The sequence below is a fragment of the Gadus morhua genome, chromosome 21 (genome assembly GCF_902167405.1).
Source record: "Gadus morhua chromosome 21, gadMor3.0, whole genome shotgun sequence".
Classification (NCBI taxonomy): domain Eukaryota; kingdom Metazoa; phylum Chordata; class Actinopteri; order Gadiformes; family Gadidae; genus Gadus; species Gadus morhua.
Window position 1 is genome coordinate 17,474,488 of NC_044068.1, and position 25,095 is coordinate 17,499,582.

At 47.9% G+C, this 25,095-nt stretch overlaps 1 protein-coding gene across 2 annotated transcripts in view; it reads left to right on the forward strand.

Moving 5' to 3' along the window:
- Window positions 1-23,252, forward strand: part of vta1 (vesicle (multivesicular body) trafficking 1) — a 43,389-nt gene extending 20,137 nt beyond the window's left edge. Inside the window, exons 4-8 of one of the 2 annotated variants that reach the window (XM_030345015.1) lie at window positions 428-503; window positions 2,302-2,410; window positions 12,756-13,019; window positions 13,681-13,758; window positions 21,397-23,252. In XM_030345015.1, the coding sequence (XP_030200875.1) occupies window positions 428-503; window positions 2,302-2,410; window positions 12,756-13,019; window positions 13,681-13,758; window positions 21,397-21,542 (673 nt within the window). In that variant the 3' untranslated portion in view covers window positions 21,543-23,252. The remainder of the gene's footprint in view (window positions 1-427; window positions 504-2,301; window positions 2,411-12,755; window positions 13,020-13,680; window positions 13,759-21,396) is intronic. The other variant, XM_030345016.1, reaches the window with a different exon arrangement.
- Window positions 23,253-25,095: the final 1,843 nt, after the last annotated feature.

A 25,095-nucleotide genomic window follows, 5' to 3' on the forward strand; every position in this document is an offset into this window, starting at 1 on the left:
CACACACACACACACACACACACACACAGTGTGCCATGCCCAGGGCCTGTCCGGGCTGCACGATTCCTCTGAACTCTGGTAGCCTCTCAGAAGTTAAACTCTAAATAGTTGCCAGGTCCCACAGTGGCTGCAGTCCCACTGACAAGTTCTGGTCCCCTGCAGTGTGTGTGCATGCTACCAACAACTGTACTCTGATAACCCAGATTTAAGAGTGTAGGCAATGTGGAAATACCGTAAAAAACATTAAACAAACCTTTGTTTGTTGGTCTTAAAATAAGAGTTGCAGATACGTATCATGTGTTTGGATTATTGTTAAGCATTTACCTAAACTCTATTACTTTAACCCTTTCTGTCTCTTTCCCTCTCTGTCTGTCTCTTCCTGTCTCTCTGTCTCTGTCTGTCTCTCCCTCCATCGCTCTCCTCCCAGGAACATGATCAAGTCCTTCTACACGTCCAGTCTTTTGTTCGACGTCCTGTCCGTGTTCGGTGAGCTGTCTGAAGAGGTAATGCCCTGGTGCAGAGCTTACGGCTACACTCAGTTTAAACCAAGTCTTACTTACTTTTTAAGTTCAACATCTTTTTATCCTCTTTTTATTTATTTATTTATTTATTGTTGGTCTTTATATCTTAAGGTTATCTGATTCATCTTTATTTATTTATATATTTAAATATAATATATGAAGTTGCCTCATGGATTACAATACAAACCCTTTGTGTAACTGTTGACAATTGTTTATGAACTATTATTACTAAATGTTACTTTGCAAAGCAGTGAACCTTGTGGCCACAGGTGGTAACTGCACACATATATCCCTCCTCTCATCACTTTAGACTAGTTTTCATATTTCAACAGCACTTCAGGATGCATAAGGTGTAGTAGATTAAGTTGCCCAGAAAACATATGCATGAATGAAATCATCCACTCCACTCCGTGCCCCATGGGTCTCTCATAACCACCCCATGGCCCCGCCAGGGCCCCCCCCATAACCCGAACATGGCCCCCCCATGGCCCGGCCATGGCCCCCCCATGGCCCGGCCATGGCCCCCCCATATCCCCCCCATGGCCCCTCCATGGCCCCTCCATGGCCCCTCCATGGCCCCTCCATGGCCCATCCATGGCCCCTCCATGGCCCTTCCATGGCCTATCCATGGCCCCTTGATAGCCCTCCCATTGCCCCTCCATGGCCCCCTCCATGGCCCCTCCATGGCCCCTCCATGGCCCTTTCATGGCCTATCCATGGCCCCTCGATCGCCATCCCATGGCCCCTCCATGGCCCCCTCCATGGCCCATCCATGGCCCCTCGATAGCCAACCCATGGCCCATCCATGGCCCCCTCCATGGCCCATCCATGGCCCCTTGATAGCCCTCCAATGGCCCCTCCATGCCCCCCCAAGGCCGCTAAAAACAAGGGAGTGGCATAGGGGAACAGTCGCGCAGTTTTGTCTACTCCACATCATAACTCATTTCCCAGCCCGTGAGAAGTGATCAATGCTTCCTGCAGCTCACCCAGTGAAGTCAGGCTGATCACAGGCTTCAAAATGTTTGGCTGCTGGGTGGTGCGATTAGATGCCGACCTCCCCAGTAGATTGTTGGCAATAGATTGTGTGGTGACTATTCACCAGTTGAATGTCAACTATTCAGTCTTGACGTACTTACTATCATAACTGGCTCTATCTGTGTTATATTTTCCAACCAGACTTTGGATCAGGAAATGTGTAAGGGGATTTTTTTAGTTATTTTTATATGATACATTCCTGTTCTCTTTGTTCTAAAAGCGCCCTGGATAATAGCCCTCATTGGTAAATATAATAACATGTGTGTGTGGTGGTACAGATTAAGGTAAAAAACCTGGTCTTAGCGTTAGTCTTTAGCTAAACAAATATCTAGGCCCATTCCTCAACTCTGTGTTGTTGTTTTAACCAAGCCAACTCCTACTCTTATCTGGAACCAACAGCACTTCACCAGTCACCTGGTTCCCATTAAGACCATGTATGAATCACCTTTCTCCTTTCTCCCCATCTCCTTCTCTTGCCTCTTCCTTCTCCTCCTCCTCCTCTCCTTAACCTTCTCTTCCTCCTTCTGTCTCATCTCTTTTCCTCTCCTCTTCCTACTGTCGTCCTCTCCTCTTTACCCTCTCCTCTCCTCTCTCCTTTCCTCCCTTTCGATCCTTCACCTCTTCGGCTTACTCCCCTCTCAACACGTTCTCCCCTCTCATCGCCTCTCTCCTCCTCTCATCTCTTTCTCCACGTGCTCCTTCTCCTCCACTTCTCATCTTCTCTTTCCCCCCCCTCCCCCTTCAGAACATCCAACACAGGAAGTATGCACGTTGGAAGGCCACCTACATCCACACCTGTCTGAAGGAGGGAGAGACACCTGTGGCTGGGCCCCTGGCCATGGAGGGGGAAGAAGGTAGAACACACACACACACACACACACACACACACACACACACACCACACACACACACACACACACCACACCACACCACACCACACCACACACACACACACACAGAGAGAGAGACACACCGATTTTCAGAACTGTTACTCCTCCAGGTTTTCCTGGTTTACAACACGCATTTAATGATAGTCCTGTCACTCCCCTGTACTAAATCTACCTCTCTCGACCACTATACCCCGCTCTCCCTGCACTAAATCTACCTCTCTCTACACCCACACCCCTCTCCCCCTACACAAAATCTACTTCTCTCGACCACTACACCCCTCTCTCCCCTGCACTACCCCTCTCTAGCCAAATAAACAACTACAACTCTTTCTACCACAACATAAAACCATCTCTCCCTCTGACACTATATCAAACTCCTTATCTCTCTCTGACAAAATGTCCCTCCTCTTCACACATTACTTTCTCATTCACTGTCTATCTCTTAATGTGTGTGAGTCAAAAGGTTTTGATTCCAGTGTGTTTGAATGCTTTGGTTTCACATAACAAGTGTGTGTTTAAGGGTGGTCAATGTTTTGTGTAGATGTGTGTGCATGATTGTTGTTGGCCTTTGAGGTAATACAATAGCCCAAGCTCACAATATCTAACCTTTAACAGGAAGGTGTGCGTTTGCATGTGTGGTGATATTATGGTATACCTGAGAAATCAGGCTTAAGTAGATCATGACGTCTTGACCTACTAAAGCCCGTAGAAATCAGCTAGAGCAACACGCCGCATATGTTCTCACGCACACATGTTCTCACTTCATCTTTCCAACGCCCAAGCACGCGTGAGCTGGGTCCTTCAAATTCCCTCCATGTCCTATTAGCTCTCTGTCTCTCTCTCTCTCTCTGTCTCTGTCTCTGTCTCTCTCTCTCTCTCTCTCTCTCTCTCTCTCTCTCTCTCTCTCTCTCTCTCTCTCTCTCTCTCTCTCTCTCTCTCTCTCTCTCTCTCTCTGTCTCTGTCTCTCTCTCTCCCCGTCTGTCTCTCTCTCCCCGTCTCTCTCTCTCTCTCTCTCTCTCTCTCTCTCTCTCTCTCTCTCTCTCTCTCTCTCTCTGTCTCTGTCTCTCTCTCTCCCCGTCTGTCTCTCTCTCTCCCCGTCTGTCTCTCTCTCTCTCTCTCTCTCTCTCTCTCTCTCTCTCTCTCTCTCTCTCTCTCTCTCTCTCTCTCTCTCTCTCTCTCTGTCTCTGTCTCTCTCTCTCCCCGTCTGTCTCTCTCTCTCCCCGTCTGTCTCTCTCTCTCTCTGTCTCTGTCTCTGTCTCTGTCTCTGTCTCTCTCTCTCTCTCTCTCTCTCTCTCTCTCTCTCTCTCTCTCTCTCTCTCTCTCTCTCTCTCTCTCTCTCTGTCTCTGTCTCTCTCTCTCCCCGTCTGTCTCTCTCTCCCCGTCTCTCTCTCTCTCTCTCTCTCTCTCTCTCTCTCTCTCTCTCTCTCTCTCTCTCTCTCTCTCTCTCTCTCTCTCTCTCTGTCTCTGTCTCTCTCTCTCCCCGTCTGTCTCTCTCTCTCCCCGTCTGTCTCTCTCTCTCTCTCTCTCTCTCTCTCTCTCTCTCTCTCTCTCTCTGTCTCTGTCTCTCTCTCTCCCCGTCTGTCTCTCTCTCTCCCCGTCTGTCTCTCTCTCTCTCTGTCTCTGGTGTACATTGTCAGCAACAAGCTAGAGCAAACCACCTGCCCACTAGTCCACTAGACCACTAGAGTTAACCACTAGACCACCAGACCAATAGAGTAGACCACTAGACCACTAGAGTAGACCACTAGACCACTAGAGTAGACCACTAGACCACCAGACCACTAGAGTAAACCATAGACCACTAGAGTAAACCACTAGCCCACTAGAGTAAACCACTAGCCCACTAGAGTAAACCACTAGCCCACTAGAGTAAACCACTAGACCACTAGAGTAAACCACTAGACCGTAAACCACCTGCCCACTAGCTGGTAGGTGTGTACTCCCTCTCTGCTTGCACAAGGTGGAATGCAGGAGGTCTAACGGGACTGAAAGAGACCATAACACATTGCTTTGGGCTTCTGTTTTTGAGCCAATCTAAATGTCTGAGCACGCAGTGGGCGGTGGGCTTGTTTTCCCCAAGTGGTTCCCAGGCACCCAACAGGGGTTCAGCTAACACAGTAATGGCAAAGAAGAGCAAGTGTCGTAAGTGTTGTTCCCAGACACACAGAGTACAACATTTACTCGCCCTCTCCGCAGGAAGTCTGTGTTTTAAACAGGGTTTGCTGCCGGAAAATAAACCAAAAAACACATTTGCTGATATCTGGCGAACACTTCAATAAAGTTATGTTCAAGGCTGCCATTTGGGCACTTCTTCACCAGAAAATTTATGCTGCTATTCATTTGGATTTACGAAGTGGTAAAGTCGCAAATCTCCCTGCTTTCTTGCGGCATTTCACTGAGGCACGCCCCCTTTTGGTCGTAGTATCTCGTAGCTTTCAAAGTAGAGCGAGCAGAGCTGTACAACTTGCAAAGAAGATGGCTGCGCCCATAGTTAATGGGGGATGAGTTGTATTTTCTTTCTATTTGTACCACGTTGGTGGTTTTAATGTCGTTTTTAAAACCTCTTACACACTTGATTTCATTGCTGCTTTAATCCGGTCACCAATATATGTATTGCACGGTCTTGCTTTGTGTGCAATTCAATGTAAAGTTTTGTTTTGAAGCTGGTTTGCTAAAGAGGCTATGTTGCTAATGATGACTAGCCTGCTACTACTCCCCCTCGTGGCTCGACAGAAACACAAATGGCAAACTGGAAGGCTGGAGCAAGGGAAATACGTCACGTTCTCGCTGAAGCTCGTCGTTCATACCAGCGTACCATCCAAATGGATAGCAGCATTAGAATAACCGAGCAACATGGCTGCTCTAAATGTGCGTGACATCATGTGAAACCCTCGTACTAGGCCTTTTGTCTGTACTATGTAATACGGGAGAGGAGCAGGTGTTAGCCCTTATAAGGAGCTCCTTCCTGTTTCCCATTCAGCACACTGTGGGAGGGGCTCGTGTCCCAGGGCCTGAGTCAAAACCACACAGGACTCAAACCCTGCTTAAGTAGGTTAGCAACCTCTGGCCCTCACACTAGTTAGGAAATCGGTTTGTCTGTGTTTTTCTCTGTCTGTCTAAGTCTGGCTGTCTCTCTGTGTCTCTCTTGACCTCTCTGTGTCTGCTTGACTCTTTCGTCTGACTGTCTGTCTAACTGACTATATTATTTCTCTGTCTGACACACTGCCTGCCGTGAACATGCTCATTATTATTAATAAAAAATTCAGTGGTAAAACACACACACACACACACGCACACGCACACGCACACACACACACACAGAAAAATGCAGAAAGTGACATACGTCACTGTAAACACAGACAAAAAGGTGTGACTCACAGACACACACAATCACACTCACACACGTCCATAATACAGAAAGACCATTGTTTCAGGGCTGCATCGACTCCTGAACACTTACCGGTAGCTGGACATGTTTAACGATGAATATGGGAACATGGAAAGAGAGAGTGGGTGAGAGAAATGGAGACTAGGGGAGAGAGACTCCGATGGTGAATACAAAACTGAAAGAAGGGGTTTCTCTGACCCATTTGTCAGTGGAAAGTAAACACATTGCCAGGGTTTCAGTTGATTGAAATTCACATGGAAAACATGGGAATAAGAAAGTATGAGAGAGAGAGGGAAGTAGAGTGGCTGAGAAAGGAGAGAACCCAAAACAAGAAGGAAATAATAGAAGGTGTTGGAACGGGACCCGGCCCGGGGGACCCGACCTTCTTGCCAGATTCCCCCCCTGGTTTACTGTGCAGGTGGGCTTGTGGCTGCGCTGGCTGTCTGTGGCCGATGCACTTACCCAGGGGCCCGGGGACCTTATGTACCCTAGGGGCCCCGGGACTGATGTGCTGCTGGCTCACTGGTGCTCAGGGCGGTCAGAGCACCCAGCCGAGTGCGGTGCAACACGGGGAACCTTCCAGTGATGGCTCGGGTGCCAGTGGAGCTAAGGTCACACTGGAGGGCTGGCCGGGGACAGGGTGGGTAGCTTACCCGCATCCCCACAAAGTGTGTGTGTGTGTGTGTGTGTGTGTGTGTGTGTGTGTGTGTGTGTGTGTGTGGCTGTTGAACTGTTGTCCCTCGGTTGATTTTCCCCTCCATTCATTCTCCTTCAGTATCAACAGCACAACATGTTCCACTTGTGTAACATGAACTGCTAACCAGAGCTCTTTAAGAGCAGAGGTTTCCATCCATACCAGCCAGTGTGATGCATTGAGATCATTAGCATTCTGCACAACTCTCAGTGAACAACAAGGTAAAAGTTCTCCAGAGGATTTTGAAGTCAACAACTTCCTAACCAATGCAGCATAAGGATCAAATCAGTTTGGGTAGGACTAGTAGGGGCTGGAACCAGGCATGAATACAGATACTGGTTGAAATGGTAGATTTTCAAAGTAAAGGTTTTGCTTTCTGTCTGCCACCACTACCGTAATGGCCTAAGTTCAGTAAGTTCAGCAACCCATTGGCCCAACCTGTTTGACATCGGGGCTCGTCCAATCAGCAGTAGTGTGGTTGATTCAGGTGATGGTCTGATTACAGGCAGCAGTGTTGATGAAGAAATGCAGGCTATATGCACTATTAATACTATAGCCCCTATGAAGAGAGACAGGTACGCAAAGCGACAGACATCCTCTTAAAGGCAGACGGACCAATAGTATGTGCACAACTTTACCATATGTTTCGTGGCAGGTTTCCCCACTGTATCTGGTATCAATTATCTTTACATTCCTGTGTGTGTATGTGAGTGTGTGTGTGTGTTGGCGTTCTCGTGTGTGTGTGTGTGTGCCTGCACATTTTCTTGTTCTAATGGTGTGTGTGTGTGTGTGTGTGTGTGTGTGTGTGTGTGTGTGTGTGTGTGTGTGTGTGTGTGTGTGTGTGTGTGTGTGTACATTTTTGCAGTCCATTCTGTTCTTGTGTGTGTGTGTGTGTGTGTGTGTGTGTTGGTGTTTTCGTGTGTGTGTGTGTGAGTGTGCGCCTGCAAATTTTCGAGTTCTATTCTGTTGTGTGGATGTTGGCGTTTCTGTGTGTTTTTGTGCGTTCACATTCCCGTCGCATGCCGCCATTTCTCTCCCAGGTGTCCTTTCCTCGGGGAACCCCCCCCCCCCCCCCCTCCTCTCCCCACCCGTAGAAGCATGTGATCCGTGTTGTGCGAGCGTGACCCCCTCCTCTGTTGTGAGAGCCGCCTGTGGTCCCCCACCCTCCTTCTCCCAGTGGTTCTGTCAGAGGGGCGCTGGGGAGACTGGGCCTCACCATTACTCATGTCCCGGTCTTCCACCGGCCGCTGGAGGGGAAAGCCCTCCTCGGCTCTCCTGCTGTGGCTCTCTCTCGATCCCCTTCTCGCCCCTCGCTGAAGTCTGTGCTCAAATCTCTCCGTCTGTCTTTTAGCACTCTCTTTATATGTATTATATATCTCCTTTCTCTCTCCATCTGCCTCTCTTTCTCTCTCTGTATGTATCTCTGTGTCCTCTCCCCCTCTTTCCTCTTTTCCCTCTTCTCTCTCTCTCTATCCATCTCTCTGTATCTCTCCCCCTCTCTCCATCTGTATCTCTCCCTCTCTCTCTCTCCCTCTCTCTGCATCTCTCTCCCTCTCTGTCTCCCTCCCTCCTCTCTCTCTCTGTATCTCTCTCCCTCCCTCTCTCCCTCTCCCTAGTGACTCAGCCAGGTTCATCGAGGGGCTTGTTGTTCTTTGACATCCCTTTCTCTGCAGATCAGCTCTGAGTGCACCACCACTCCCATCCAAATCCATTTCTTACACTGAAGCACAAAACACGCAGACACACACAGACATTTCCGTGTTCTACTGTGTTTTCCACCAAGTTTCCTCCTGAACCTTGACCTTAAAAGGAGACTAAATGTGTTGGCACTTTTAGCTGAAAATGTTATCATTTGCGACTTGCAGCGAATTCTTTAATAAATTGATGTCAGCGGAGGACATATACAGAAACGGGAACGCAACACAGAATCTGCTCCATTGACAATATGTTGAAAAAGCATAAAAGTCACGTGACTTAGATATTGCACAATCATTACAATTCTCGGCTTTACTGGGCGCCTCCACCACCAGGACCCCGGGTGGTGATGTTGAAATGATGAAAAACGGTTTATTGTAGGTAAACCGGTCCAGTTTGAAGATAATTATGCAAGCAGGACATGTCTGCACGTTGTTTGTTAGTTTAAACGCTTGCATACTGATTGCTCGATGCACAACAGGTGTGCGGCCTCACCCAGCCCCAGAGTCCGATCCGTCTGACTCCGTCCAGGTGAGGCTGCTTCAACCAGCCATCATCCACACACACGCGCACACACACACACACTCCACAAATTGTCCTCCACATTGTTCGATATCGCCAGGTGCACTTCATTATATATTTCATTATTATTGTCTGTCAGAAACAACGCACAACGCTGTACATGTTCCCCGGCCGCAGAGCCAACGCAGAGGAGGAAGACTGGTGTTTAAGCTCTGGGAGGACATGTCCCCCGCAGAGAAGGACGACTGGTGTGTAAGCTCTGGGGGGGCCGTGCGTATTGGCCTACCCTCGGGTCCCCAGCAGATTGAGGGGTGTGTGAGGGTTGTGGTGGGAAGGGCGTGTGAGGGACGTAGGAGGGGCGTGGGAGAGGTGAGGGGCGTGGGAGGGGCGTGGGAGGGGCGTGGGAGGGGCGTGGGAGAGGTGAGGGGCGTGGGAGGGGCGTGTGAGGGACGTAGGAGGGACGTGGGAGGGGCGTGGGAGGGGCGTGGGAGGGACGTGGGAGGGGCGTGGGAGGGGCGTGGGAGGGGCGTGGGAGGGACGTAGGAGGGGCGTGGGAGGGGCGTGGGAGGGACGTAGGAGGGGCGTGTGAGGGTCGTGTGAGGGACGTAGGAGGGACGTGGGAGGGGCGTGGGAGGGACGTAGGAGGGGCGTGGGAGGGACGTAGGAGGGGCGTGGGAGGGACGTAGGAGGGGCGTGTGAGGGGCGTGTGAGGGACGTGGGAGGGGCGTGGGAGGGACGTAGGAGGGACGTGGGAGGGGCGTGGGAGGGACGTAGGAGGGGCGTGTGAGGGACGTAGGAGGGGCGTGGGAGGGGCGTGGAACCCTGCGAATATCCGCCTGATCGCTAGACTGAGATGTGTAGGATTCAGCCCTTAGGCCGCTCCCATTGACGTCTGAACCCAGAGCCTGGCCCATTCCCCTCGGTGCCAGTCCACCCACGTGTTTACACTACTCGGGAGCGGCGCTATGTAACTTAAGCAGCGTAGACATCAGTTTGGTTCAAGATTTTCTGACCTTTATCGCCCCGGACAAACAGTTTTTTCATTTAAATGAGAGGAACAAACCCTGCGTGGCCTGGGCCATGGGTGGCTGGGTTTTAATCCTCACAACAAATTACAGATGACAAAAGTAAGCGCTGAGGGGAACATAGTGCAGCTTCAGATGAGGGCTCCTTGCGTGCCTTGGGTAGCAGAGCATGGCATCAACACTGTCAGGATTAGGGGTTTCCTTCCCACTCAGACCACCCACTACATATACTCCCAGCATTTTGTATTGTGGGGCATTGGGCATCCTCTGAACGTCACGTTGAATATACGTCAACTTAACTGAACCCCTGGAGTACTACCAGCCTACCCTGTGGGCCTGTACCAACTGGTTATCTGTCCGTCATATATCTGGGTGGGTTCTCCCATTTGTGGTGTATTGAAATGAGATGGCTGAAAATGGCGTTTTATTGGATTTCCTGTTGAATATTGCAATTTGGCATACTCTACTAAATGATACTGTATTGGATTTTGTAGAGCTAACAGATTCAGGGCGACAGGAACTTTTAACACACTGAATCTGTGTCAAGGGGTGTTACCATCTAACCCTTACATCAGTTACCTCATCAGCACACGCTTGCGCTCTGATGTCATCAGTGGCCCCGGGCTTCCTCATTGGCTGTCAGAGCGCCAAGTGTTGATTACCATCAGGGCACACCCTGCGGGCCTCCCTCAGGTCCTCACTCTGGTCCTCCCTCCGGCCTGTTGCAGTCCCCATCCTGTGGTGTCGTGATCGTGGACCGGTTCACGTTAGTGAACTGTAGCCCTCTCCAAGCATTAGTGAAAGACTGTGGTTTTTACCAGTGGAATTGTGTCCCCCAGTAGAATACTTTGGTTGTACTGGGCAGCTCCCAGTGTCCATCCACTAAAAGCCTATGGTAGTACTGTTGAGATTCTGATTGTACTGGACAGTGTCTGGGCTGTCAGTATAGAGGGTAAAAGCTGATCACAAACTGTGGTTGTACTGGGCCGTTCCCAGTGTACACCAGTCCAATGTTGTGGTTTAAGTGGGCAGCTCCCAGTAAGCAACACTCAAACAGAGTTTGTAATAGCAATCAGTAGAAGATTGTGGTTATACTGGGCAGCTCCCAGTAAGACACTCAAACTGAGTTTCTCATGGCCATCCGTAGAAGGCTGTGTTTATACTGGGCAACTCCCAGTATAATCACACAACACTGTGTAGTGGGCAGTTTCAGCAGTAAAACCCGGTGTTCAACTGAAAAAGTATTCCTAAATCAGAGTGTATATCGAGTCGACCTGTCTGAAATAATAACGGCATCAAAACAATAACCACACGCATGAACGAACGTGACACCTTCTCCAGAGAGCCAGCAGCTGTCAAGTCTGAGTCTGGTCGGCCTCGTCCCGTCTCCCAGCCTCGCACTTGCAGTGTGCATCTTAAATCTAGAGGGATAGAAGTTATTCAACGCATTAAACTCCTACGAATTATGGCGATCTGACACTGGGAACTGAAGAGGCGATCACTGGTGTGAGTCCAGTGTGTCTTGCGGTGCACTCCTGCCCAGGGGATGAGGCTTCCAAGCAAAGCCGTCAGGCATCAGCACGTCTCTCTATAAAGCCAGCGGTTATTTCTTCACAATAGGCTAATTGCAAAGTACCCTGCCCTAAACAATAGCCTGACTAATCGCAAAATGAGATACGGCTACAATACTGGATGCCAATTGATTATAATGCTTGTTCAAAGTGTATCCGCTAGCACTTCAACCGTAAAAGAGCAGTTCAAACACTAAGTATTAAGTGTGGATCCAGTGTGACTGTAACGCATGCTGCATATAATACACGGTCACCTGTGTTTAGATCTGTGTGCATTGGTGGAATCTATCGCAGACTTTTTTTCAACCACCAAAAAGGCGCCTAAAAAAAAAGCGTGTGCAAGAGTTCACTCGTTAAGATTAAGGCTGTGTATTCGGTTGGGGGATTTCTAGCATCTCTAATACATACCATTGGATAAATAGATGTTATCTAAGCAGGAGTTAGGCCAGCCATCTCCGTTGTAGGGAACAGTCAACCCTCGTAACTCCTGCAGGGTATACATATATATGAGAGAGAGAGAGAGAGAGAGAGAGGGACTTAAAAGTGGTAATCAGATTAAATGCTAATAAATCTATTACCTTTCAAACATATGCTGAGCGCTTGAGAGAGAGAGAGGGGGCTGAGCAGATCAATGTGCTGTTGCTTTGCAGTGAAACCCTTTACTAGATTTGATTCGATTTGATGTTAAGTCAAATCTAATTGATTAAGGAAGAAAAAATGATCCGTCACCAAATATACTTTGGCGGCTGTTCATTTACATAAGCACCCTGCCCAAGGACAGTCTGAACAGGGAGCAGCAGGGAATCTTAGAGGTCACAATAAACAAATCTGGAGGAAACACGCTGGGCCAGCAAAACATGTTTTCTTTTGATGAGGTGTGGCTGCTGAGGAGGCAGTTAGTGTTACAGTCCTGGAAGAGGGGAACCACCCCCCTTTTAACTCAATGTTATGCTCTTTCTTTCTTAATCCTTCTTTCTTTAGTTCTGTTTCTTCCTTTGCCCTTGTCGTTTCTTCATACTTTTATTATTTCTCACTCCTCATGTCTCCTTTATTTCTGTTGTGTCAGGCAACTTTAAAGTGAATGTTAATTTAGTCTATAAAGATTATGGTTTTGAAAGATTTTAAATTACTTTTATTCTCTCTCTCTCTCTCTCTCTCTCTCTCTCTCTCTCTCTCTCTCTCTCTCTCTCTCTCTCTCTCTCTCTCTCTCTCTCTCTTTCTCTTCCTCTCTCTCCCTCTCTCTCTCTCTCTCTCTCTCTCTCTCTTCCCCTCTCTCTCTCTTCCTCTCTCTCTCTCTCTCTCTCTCTCTCTCTCTTCCCCCCTCTCTCTCTCTCTCTCTCTCTCTCTCTCTCTCTCTCTCTCTCTCTCTCTCTCTCTCTCTCTCTCTCTCTCTCTCTCTCTCTCTCTCTCTCAGATGAGGAGGAAGGAGCCGACGGGGGTTTCTACGACCCGGGCCCCTCATCGGGGGGCTCGTTCAGGGGCCCTCAGCCCCAGGTTCCTCCGGACCAGGGTGCCCTGGGGCCGGGGGGACCTGCCCCAGGAATAGGCTTCACACCTGGGCCAGGTCCAGGGCCCATGGGGCCTCCGGTGGGGCCCGGCTCCAACTACAACAACATCCACATCCCCCCCGGCGCCCACGCCCCGGCCAACACTCCAGCAGAACTACCTCCGGCAGCAGGTGACACACACACACACACACACACACACACACACACACACACACACACACACACACACACACACACACACACACAGGCAAGGATACACGCACATGCTCTCATGCATCAACGCTCAGGCGCACACAGACGCATGCGCACACAAGCACGCACATATTCATGCACGCATACACATGAACACACGTACACAGACCCACGTAAAAAAAAAACACGTGAACAAATACACACAGACACACACAGTGTTGGGGTGTCAGCGCAGCTCCCAACACTGGCGGTGGTGGGGGGGGCCTCTGACCAAACGGGGTTCTTTATTTAACACACACACTGTGGCTCGCTGCTGCATCGATGTTGGGCTTGCATGTTTGTGTGTATGTGTTTGTTTGTGCGTGTTCGTGTGTTCTTTTAAGAACTTGTGTGTGTGTGTGTTTTCGGTAAAGTGTGAGTTTGTGTGTGTTGCCACTGCTTGACTAATCACTGCGGGCTTATCTCTAGATGCAGTGCATTCCATCCAATATCAGAGCACCGCACTGCGCTACATAAATCATCATTCATTGCATCAATCTTCTGTTTCTCTCACTATGATAGGCTGATGTCTTAACATTTCTGAGCCGTGATTGGCGGACCCTTTGACGTGCGTTGACATTGAGTGTTTTGATTGGACAGGAGGGCCAGAGAGACCCATGCCTCTGCCCAGATCAATGCCAAGTACGGACCCCGCACTGCTTAGCGCCACACAGGAGGGTGAGAACACACACAGATAGTCACACCCACATGAACACACACATTTATTTATTTATTTATATAACACACACACACACACACACACACACACACACACACACACACACACACACACACACACACACACACACACACACACACACACACACACTTTACAATACACTCTACATAAATTCACAGATGCATATACAGTCACGTGGCAATGCAGACAAGAAAGCACCCACTTGCATGGACAGACACTAGGGCTGTAACGATATGCGTAGTGAAACAGAAACCGCGACACTCAAAGCCATGAGCCTGTCTCGCGGTGTGAGAAGGCAGAAGCGCGACACACCCTCCCTAACTCCCATTATTCCTCCAGTCCAGATCCAGCCACGTGATATGAGCTGTTAGTTCCAGGGTTTCCGTTGTCCGGTAATAGAAAAATTAAGTGTCCGACATAATTGTATCTCTCCGGTCAAATTGTCAGATTTAAATTTGCTAATAATCTGTCTCAATAGTAGTATGCCGACGCCGCTCCTCTTATCGAAGCCGTAAGTCTGCGACGAGATGCCCTCGCTGTGATGACAGCGCTCCGTGGCTACGGAGGATTGCATTTCTCCACAGCCTGCAAAGTCCTCATATGCGATATGAACGAGATTTTTCCAGAGTGGGCCAAGCGCGCAAAAAAAATAGCCTGTGTGATCTCTGTCTCTAGTGCTTTGTGTGCTTTGACCGGCAGTTGGTCTGCTTATAGGTCGGAATGAAGCGGCCACCGATTATTGACAGGCTGGGTACCTTATTCTACCGCACCCGTTCGTTTCTTCACTAGACACACACACACATGCTACCGCTCGCTCTCATCGCTCGTCCACTCACTCGCTGACGTCACTCACACACACACACACACTTACACACACACACACACACTGCCATTCTCGCGCACACACACACTACTCGTAACGCTATGCCTCGTTATTGCGAATCAGACATTCATGTTTCTTCCCATCTATTTGAAAGTTAGGCTATTAAACATGCTGCATTCTATATGGCCGGATTATGTCATTATTTTAGCTACATAGCCTAATAAGAAGCGATAATCTGATATTTGACCGAAAACTAAACCTATGCAGGTCACTTTCATTGGCACAGTTTTTTCTAGCAGGAGCGCTGGTTAGTGCTACCACACTATTCAAATTACTATTATTTATTTGACATTAATGTTTTCAAATACGTAAGCCTAAACCACAAAACTAGTTGAGGGTTTTTGCCTACCTGCAAGCATCCTCCAACTGCAATCTTTGGCTATTTATTTATTTATTAATTTTGCTATACTTTAATAGTATTCTTTCTGTTAAAATCTGTTCAGTGTTCCAAATTATTTGTTAGTAAATGAGACATTAAATTAATTGGTATATAAGTGTTGTTTAAATAAATAAATAAATCGTGGGATGTATCGAACCGTTGGTCAAAAATCTTGATCAAACCGTGAGTTGGTGTATCATTACAGCCCTAGCAGACACACAATCACTTCAGATTCAGAGGAGAGGAATTAAAATGAACTAGATTTGAATCTGTCATCTCTCGTTCTCTCTATCTCTGTATCTCTCTCCCTCTCTCCCTCCGATCTCTCCCTATTTCATCTCTCTGGGTTTCTGTCGCTGTCCTAAAGCCATCATTGAAAGGAAACGCTCACTTCACTACCATCTGAAAACATCTGTGAATGACGACTGCCTATGCATGTTCACTCACCCTGTGTGTGTGTGTGTGTGTGTGTGTGTGTGTGTGTGTGTGTGTGTGTGTGTGTGTGTGTGTGTGTGTGTGTGTGTGTGTTAACGCTGACTATAAAAAAGAATGACCATGTTCATAGAAGATGGCACAACTACAGCAGCTATTACAGAAAATCATGTGTTCGTGCATACATCTCTGTACTATTCCCCGTCAGTCAGACACAGTCAAACAGACAAATACACAGGCAGTCAGTCAGAGTCAGACATAAAAAGAAACAGTCAGTCGAGCAGACACAGAGAGAAAGACAGACAATCAGACAGACAAATAGACAAATAGACAGGAAGACTCAGACAGACAGAGAAAAACACAGACAAACCGATAGACAGTTACATAGACAGAAAGACAGGCAAGCAGACACCAAAACAGAGAAACGGACAGACAGAAAAAATCTGACGGACACGGAATGACAGAGGCCAGTTAATTGATCAACAGATAACGTAGATGATCTATTCTGGACATCACGCTAATCTGGACACTTAACTGTTTCTCCCGAATTCTATATCTAGATACTACTTTGTCACGGGCACTTCCCAGGTGCTTCCTGATGGGCATCGAGTCATACAGGCTTAAAAGTAACTTCTGACTGGTTTAAGCATCGGCCAGCAAGCTGGCAGAAATGTTTTTAAGGTCTCCTAGAAATACTTGCCTTTTGCAAACGTTGTTACATTATGAAGGGATACACACAAAAAAAATGCAAACGAATGCAGCTGTCATGATAACTGTGAGAAAGTCATTGTAGCCCAGACACCGTGTCTACTTTTTCACATGCTCTCTCCCACGTTTCTCCCTAGCAATTGGCTCAGAATAGTGTACATCAAACTTTGGTATGCTTTTAAGATCTACCCCCAGAGACACATAATCCAATCAGGCCTATCTTTCCCTGCGTTGATATTTTCTGGGGCTCTTACTGTGAGTCCAGTACACCATGAGCCTACCATAGAGACCACACTGGGTTCCCACGCTGCACCTGCTCTACTGGTTCTGCTCTACTGGTTCTGCTCTAATGGTCTGGTCTACTGGTGGTTGTCCACTGGTTCTGCTCTACTGGTTCTGGTCCGCTGGTTCTGGTCCACTGGTTCTGATCTACTGGTTCTGCTCTACTGGTGCTGGATGACTCGTGGTGGTGTACTGGTTCTGGTCTACTGGTGACGGATGACTGGTGGTGGTGTACTGGTTCTGGTCCACTGGTGCTGGATGACTGGTGGTGGTGTACTGGTTCTGGTCCACTGGTGCTGGATGACTAGTAGTTGGAAGGAGGACTCTGATGTCTCTGTCTGCTCGATGGGGCATCAGAACCTCCCAGTCCTCCAGCTCTCTGGTGTGGTCCAGCTGGTCCTTCTTTCCTCCTCTCTCCACCCCTCTGTCCTCTGCTCTTCTCTCGTTCCCTCTTAGCTCTCATCTCCTCCCCCCTTTGGTACCTCCTCATCCCTTCCTCTCTATTTTGTGTTCATGTATCGGCTACTGTAAACACATTGAAACCCATTTTCTCTAGCAGAGTAAGTCCACTAAAAACACCAAGGCCCATAATAAGCTCTGTGCCACATTACAACACAGTTTCCATCAGCTCTCACCGTATCTGACTATAAATGGTCCGAGCTGGACGCCGTCTACAGGGAGGGTCCGGTCTGGGCTGGCAGGGGGAGATCAGGGCTGTCCGCTGCTTTGGGAGACATTTATAACCTGGGGCAGGTTATAAATGTCCCGAGCAGGGACTGGGATGGTTAGAGTGGAGGGGCTGACTTGGAGTTCAAACAAGTAAGAAGACATAAAAAAACGAGATGTAAACGGAAACTAGGGACTCTTCACTGGTCCTCTCTCCACTTCTGTTTGGATCTCCCGTTCTATAAAGCTCTGCCCTACTGTACTGTAGTGGAGCGGAGTAGATTCAGTAGAGGTGGTGGAGTAGATACAGTAGAGGTGGTGGAGTAGATTCAGTAGAGGTGGTGGAGTAGATTCAGTAGAGGTGGTGGAGTAGATTCAGTAGAGGTATAGAGTAGATTCAGTAGAGGTATAGAGTAGATTCAGTAGTGGTATAGAATAGATTCAGTAGAGGTAGTGGAGTAGATTCAGTAGAGGTAGTGGAGTAGATTCAGTAGTGGTAATGGAGTACAGTACTTCATGTACCTTTCGATCAGCCAGAGACGGAGTGAGATTATATAAGAGAGAAAGTGAGAATGCATATACTGCAAATACTCTCTCCTCTACTCTCCTATGTACTGTAGTATAGTAAAGAAAAGTTGATTCCAGTAGAGGTATGAGAGTACTCTCCTATGTACTGTAGTATGGTAGAGGGAGGTCCATTCAAGTAGAGTATAGGGGGCGAAAAGAGTACTCCATGTACCTTTTGATCAACCCGATACGGAGTGAGAATTTAAGAGCTGGAGAGAGAATCAACCAAAGAGGCAGTTGTTAATGATGATGATGATGATGATGAGGAGGAGGAGGGTATCTGCGGTCACCATCCTGCCCGCCAGAGCTGGTTCCGGGCGGCGTGCCCGTAACATCAGACCAGCGGTACGCCAGCCAGGGCTAGGCTATCATTAGCTCCACACCACTGTCACTCAACACCCTGCAGCCTAGCATTAGCCTGACCAACGCGCGGTTAGCCGCGGAGCTCAGGAGACAGACGCACACAGGAGAACGGAGGGAGAGAGAGTCGGGGAGGGGTAGAGAGGTGGGGAGGTGGAGAGAGGGAGAGAGAGGTGGGGAGGGGGAGAGAGAGGTGGGGAGAGGGAGAGAGAGGGGGGAGGGTCGCATTTACCGTAAACCAGCCTTTTGCAAGGGGGAAAACAGCCAGTAACAGTTGCTTTGAGTAAGGCATGATGTAACCCCCTTCAGCTAATTCTACTGTTTGAAGGGAATTGCCCCTCACACACTTTGGTTAAGGTCAGATAAAAAATAAAAAAGGCTCTTATCAGGGATTGTCAGGAAGTGTTAATACTTTGACAACTGATTTTCACTTTTAGGAAGGCACTGGCAGCATATTCTTCACAACTGTCCTCAAGGATAGGGAATGATTTGACAGCAAAAATATGCATTATAATTTATGTAACAGTTTTAGCGTTGCACCATTAATCTATCTTGCTGCGCGACGCACGAGTGGCGGTACAATTCAGCATTTGTTTGAAAGGTATTAGACTTATTAGCATTTAATGTGATTACCACTTTTAAACAGGTTATTATTTTTCTCTCTCTCTCTCTCTTTCTCTCTCTCTCTTAATCCCCCTCTGGGGAACATGCTGTCAGCGTATTTTTGCCGTACTCGTGCCAGTTATTTTGAGGAGGGGAAAATGTATTTCAACACGGGGATTATGCTGGGATTGTGAACGTCTCTGTATCACTTTGGGTCTCTCTCCCCCTATATTGGCTGAACCCCCCCATGTTGTACAGGCTGTGTTAAAGGACAGAAAGAGAAACCTTTAGGTCTATGTCGATCTGCCTTTACCTCTGGGACCAATGAGAAACCCTCAAAGGCTTGCATTTAGTTTTACATTCTAAAACTATGATATCATCACTGTTGAACGTGATCAACATATGGGAGGATAAAGATCACAATTAATCAATCCCATTATGAAGAATGTCTCCTAACTTTGATGAATGTAAAAAGTTAATATCTCATGACATTATGTCATGAAATGTGGATGAACAAAGTATGATGGAAACCTTTGTGCGGTTAAAACAAGTATAAGTTTAATCATATAATAATAAAAGTTCAAACTAATTAATTTAGCAGTTCAGTGGGCTAGCTGTTAGCTGCTAGCTGATCAGTTGAAGATCTCTCTTGGGTCCCAGATCCTCCTCCTGGTCAGCTGTGGTTTGTGTTCTACCACAGCGTGTGTTATGAATATGAATGAACTCTAAACTTTAAATGTATTTTTCACAATAAGTTCCAGAACGAACACAAGGCCAGAGCAGCAACGGCCGTGAATGCAGATGGTAGAATCCGGCAATAAAGGAGTTATCCGTGTCAGTAGCCCGGTGGCTTTCCTCATTTATATTTAATCTAGTACATATTGTTCGCACCGCGTGTTGGAAAATTGGAGCCCTGAGGCCTTAAAGTGGGCGGGGCCCTGGTATCCATATGCATGCATGCATGAATTCATGTTCTGGTTTTGGATATATGCCCAGCATATAAAACTGTGTGTGTGTGTGTGTGTGTGTGTGTGTGTGTGTGTGTGTGTGTGTGTGTGTGTGTGTGTGTGTGTGTGTGTGTGTGTGTGTGTGTGTGTGTGTGTGTGTGTGTGTGTGTGTGTGTGTGTGGTTTGCATTAAGCTGGTTCTCTAGAGAGGGGTGAAGAGGTGTGTGAGAGATAGAGGGCTGTAGGAAAGGGGAGTGAGAAGTTGGGCTGTTTGGTTCCTTGAGAGCGAGGGAGAGAGAGAGTGGGATGGGGGAGAGAGAGAGAGATGCACATGAGGCTGTGTCGACGTGAGCATTTGAATACTAATGACAGATTGAGGTGGAAATATTTTGTCATTTTTCCCTCTGGGATTAATAAAGCCCTCCAGAGCATTATAACAAAACATGAATATTTAAATGAGAAAAACATGAACGCACAGATGTTTCTGGAGTTGTCGGAACATGGGACAGTGGTTCTGGGATTGAGGGTTTGATTCCAGCTGGAGAGTTCCAACCCCAATCCACAGAGAAAAATAAATATAGACATGGATGAAAGTGCTGCGAAAACACTAAATAGAAAACAGTTGTATAACTTTTCACTAACTACAGACAGAGACATGAGTTTACTTTAGGGGAAAGTGCTGATTTTTGCGCAGACCAAGACAATGACAATAAATAGCAGAGTGAAAGGACTATAAACAACTGGAGAGAGATTGAAAGCCTTTGTGTGTGTGTTTGACCAGATGATCTCATTGGGAGTGGTCTGTCCCAATGGACGGAGAGAGAGAGAGAGACAGACAGACACAAAGACAGATGGCAAGGATAGGTCGTACAACATCCATTGTCTGGACTTTTGTGTTATCTTGTTAATGCCTTGCTCAGAGGAGCCCTGGTGATGAGGAAGTTCAGGGAATTCTTCGTTCAGATGTTTTGAGCGAGCGACTTTAAGGCTGTGTGTCTGGACTTTTAAGTTTGTGTGTGGGTGGGTCTAACTATTTGTTTTGTGTTCATGCATGGGCATGTTTGCATGCATTCGGCCTTTCTGTCACGCTTGTTCATGGCTCTTCCCCTGACACAAGGTGTGGGTTGCATCTCGTCAAACAATCAGTTAAGCTTTAGTGTGTGTGTCTGTATACGGTATATATTCTTATGTATGGTAAATTCCTCTCTCCTCCCTCCCTCTTCCTCTCTCCTCCCTCCCTCCCTCTCCCTTGCATCGCTCATGCCAGTTTGAGGGATCTGTTGGAATGATAAAGGCATTACTCTGCCAAGCCTTTACAATTATGTATACTGTGTTCTCATGCTCTCTCCTCTTCCTCTACCTCTCTCTTTTCCTCGCTCTCTCCCTCCACTACCCATCCCATCCCACTTTTTCTTATTTTTGGAGTATTTCTCCGTTCCCCTCTTCTCTTCTTACCCTCCTCCTTCATCTCCGCATTTATTCTTATTTTTATCTCCATTTCTCTTTTTCTCTCCATTTCAATCTCCCTCTCCCTCCCCTCTCACATTCCCTAAACTCTATATTTTTATTTCTCCCCCCTCAACCTACCTCACTTACTGTTGTGCAACCTCCCCCTCTCTCTCTCACTCTATGACTCTCCCTACTCTCAAATCCATTCGACTTTGTCTTACCCGGCTACATCTCTCCCCTTTGCCCCCTTGCCTCACCCCTCTCTCCCTACCTCCCTCCCATCTCTCTCTCTCTCCCTCCACCCCTCAGTCGTCTAAAGGTGCCTCTGCTCCTCCCTGCAGGTGGCGTGCGGCTCACCCCCGACGACTTCACGCTCGCCCAGAAGTACTGCAAGTACGCGGGCAGCGCCCTGCAGTACGAGGACACCGCCACCGCCGTGCAGAACCTCCAGAAGGCCCTCAGGCTCCTCACCAGCGGCAAAGAATGAAGCGCTTTGTCCTCTCTCTCTTCCTCTCTCTCTCTCTCGCTCTCTTTCTCTCTCTCTCGGTGTCTCTCTCTCTCGGTGTCTCTCTCTCTCTCGGTGTCTCTCTCTCGCTCTCTCGCTGAATATCTCTCTGTCTCTCAATGTCTTTCTCTCTTGCTCCTCCTCCTCATTCTCCACGACCCTTCCATCTTTGCACCCCCACCTATAGCCTCACTCTCACTCTCTCTCACTCGCTCTGGTTCGCCGGTCTGGTGTGAACTGTTCATGTTGCAGCAGCACGCATGCACCCGCGGAACTGTCTGTGGGCGCAGTTAACGAGACGCATGCCCCTCTCCAAACACCACACACACACACACACTCGCTACACCCGCACACATACATGGTCTGATTGACACACACACACACACACACACACACACACACACACACACACACACACACACACACACACACACACACACACATGCATTAATGCCCACTCCCACACACAAGCACAGACCGTACACACGCTCAGACAAATGCTCACACAGACATCATCACACACACACACACAAACACACACACAAACACACCCACACTCACACACAAACTCCCGGCCTGCCCTTGGATGAGGACACGATGTAAATGGCTGAATTATTTTAGACAATGTCTGCCTATGTCCATCACTGTGCTGACTGACTGACTGACTGACTGACTGACGGGCTGATTTACTAAGTGAAAGATGGGCTTGAATGACCGCATGACCGCTTGACTGGCCTGCTGACAGGTTCTTAACTGTTGGGCCAGAGTACAGGCTTCCTGACCTGTAGGTCAAAGGTTAACTTGCCCATCAGTTCTACGTTTCTGTTTAATAGAAGTTCTTTGAAGTCGGCTCAGAAACGAAGAGGCTTGACCCATCCAATTAACTAACGACCTTGAACCCCACTCAGAGTGTTCTGCCCGTCGCCTCGGATATGTCCCCTCGTTGATTGGACAGCAGAATGTATGCCTGGATAAATGCTGCCTGACAAGACAGACCATCCTCTCTTCTGATTGGACGACACGGACAAACCACACGCTTACTGCTTTTTCGGACAAGGATCAGACCCTTCCAGACATTCTGACTAACAAAGACCTGTGGTGGACCAGCTCAGACGGAACGTGGATTGTCCCTGACGTTCGCCCTCGCAGATGCAAATCCCAACTGACTTCCCCTCCATTCAAACCTTTGACATATTCTTATTTTTTTATACAACTTATAAAGCAAAGTAGGCAGTGGTCATCAAAAGTCTTCAGTCATCTTAGTCAACACTAAACTGCTTGACATGTTTAAAACTCATGCTACCTTTTGCTATTGGGTATAAGCTCTGACAATATATGATGGGGTCATTATTTTACTGAATGAACAATTCTTTAGTGGGCAAGTTTAAATTGTGGGCGGTACACTTTCTACCCTTCATGGGTTATTGTTTTAATATTTTGAATTAACATTTTGAAAAGCCTAAAATGCTTATCACTTTCTCTGTATATGTTGATGCAAATAGTTTTCTATTATTTTGCCTTGTTTGGGAAGGGTTAATGAGAGTGGTTGTAGTTTCCTTAACTCTAATATTTCGGCTGTTATTTAATGGTGATATTATGGTCTGTCAGTGGCTCGGATCTCCATGGAGACACACCCTCTGTCCGGCCCATTCTGAGACTCTTGGAATAAAAGATTTGAAATTAAAACAACGATAGGCTTATGTGTCTTTTGATTTCCTCTGTTGTCATGCTGACAACAGAGAATTTCTTTCTTCCTTTTCTTTCTTATTTCGTTTTTCTAAAACGTTTTTCTTTATTTTTGTATGTGTGTTTCTGTCGGTCTTATCGATTGGTCCCCTGTCTGACCCTCTCTCTCTAATATTGAAGGTAACTTTTATATTTACCAAAGAGACTAAAGTCTGAGGCCATCTGGATGCGTTCCCTGTAATAGTTGAAGTGCAATAACAACTTATCACTAGTTCTACTGTTACCCAAGATCGCCGCCTAACCTTTTAATCAGCAGCAGTGTTGTTGGGAGACTTGGTCGACTTTGTGACTACTCACGACCAGCCGCTCTCACTTCCTGTTTGAGAGCTGCTGCTTCCTCGTGATTGGAAGCCCCAGCATGCCAACCGCCAGGCGTCCCCTCTGAAGAAAACACGAGGAGAGACGCAGGGGGGGTCTGAAATAATAAAGATTTGTGTTGCACAAAACATGCCGTTTATTATTCATGCTGCTACAATTCAGACTTACGCCATGTTTGTATTTCAGATTGTTGATGATCATAGGTGTTATTTACTGAGTCATGTTGACAATAATTATTGCCAGATTTAGTTTGCATGATTTCGAGATTGGCAGCAATGTTTGGGAAGATACACAAACAAATAATGTAACCGCTCTAAAGATATCGAAGCATTTTTAAAGCTTGCCTCAGTCGTGGGGGGCCTTCACTACATCCATACTCGCGTTTAGATTTAGGCCCAACTCTGGTTTCTAGGTGTGTCAGAGGTTGGTTTCATGTGACTGAGGTCTAACGGTTTCCACATAACCAACTGTTTAACAGGAAGCTAAGCAGGTCGATATATACGAATGGGGAATTCCAATAATAGCAGCGTTAATCTCAGTTCAAAGCCGCTCTTAAAATATTGTTTTTATAACATGGCAACAGAGGCAAGGACAGGATCCATTATTTGCTGAGTTGTGTGACGTTTATCTATGGGGTTTAATGTAAATACTGGGTTGTAAATGAAGGTTTCCTGCCTGTCGTACACACTGCAAAAACCAGACTTTGGAAATAATGAAAACATGTCAATATTAATCCTCTCCGACCCCTGTCCCGTCTCCTCCCTCTCCTGTCCATCCCTACCCTCCTCTGTCCCCTGACCTAGGAAACAGAGTTAGGGCTGAAGGGGGGGTTAGGGGTGGGGAGGGAGTTAGGGCTGAAGAGGGAGAGGGGTGGGGAGGGAGTTAGGGCTGAAGAGGGAGAGGGGAGGGGAGGGAGTTAGGGCTGAAGAGGGAGAGGGGAGGGGAGGGAGTTAGGGCTGAAGGGGGAGAGGGGTGGGGAGGGAGTTAGGGCTGAAGAGGGAGAGGGGAGGGGAGGGAGTTAGGGCTGAAGAGGGAGAGGGGAGGGAGTTAGGGGTGGGGAGGGAGAGGGGAGGGGAGGGAGTTAGGGCGTGGGGAGGGAGAGGGGAGGGGAGGGAGTTAGGGCGGTGGGGAGGGGGAGTAGGGGGGGGGGAGGGAGAGGGGAGGGGGGAGTTAGGGCTGAAGAGGGAGAGGGGAGGGAGTTAGGGCTGAAGAGGGAGAGGGGAGGGGAGGGAGTTAGGGGTGGGGAGGGAGTTAGGGCTGAAGAGGGAGAGGGGAGGGGAGGGAGTTAGGGGTGTAGAAGGACAGTAGTTGTGGAGATGGAGTTAGGTTAGGGGTGTAGGGGGCGTTGGCTGTGGAGAGGGAGACTTGCAATTTGCTCTTTGGAAGTGTCTGGCCACATGCCTTGCTCGGTGGCACAACCAGCATTGTTTGTAATCTGACTGGAATCTTTGAGGTTGCTGGATGTAATCGA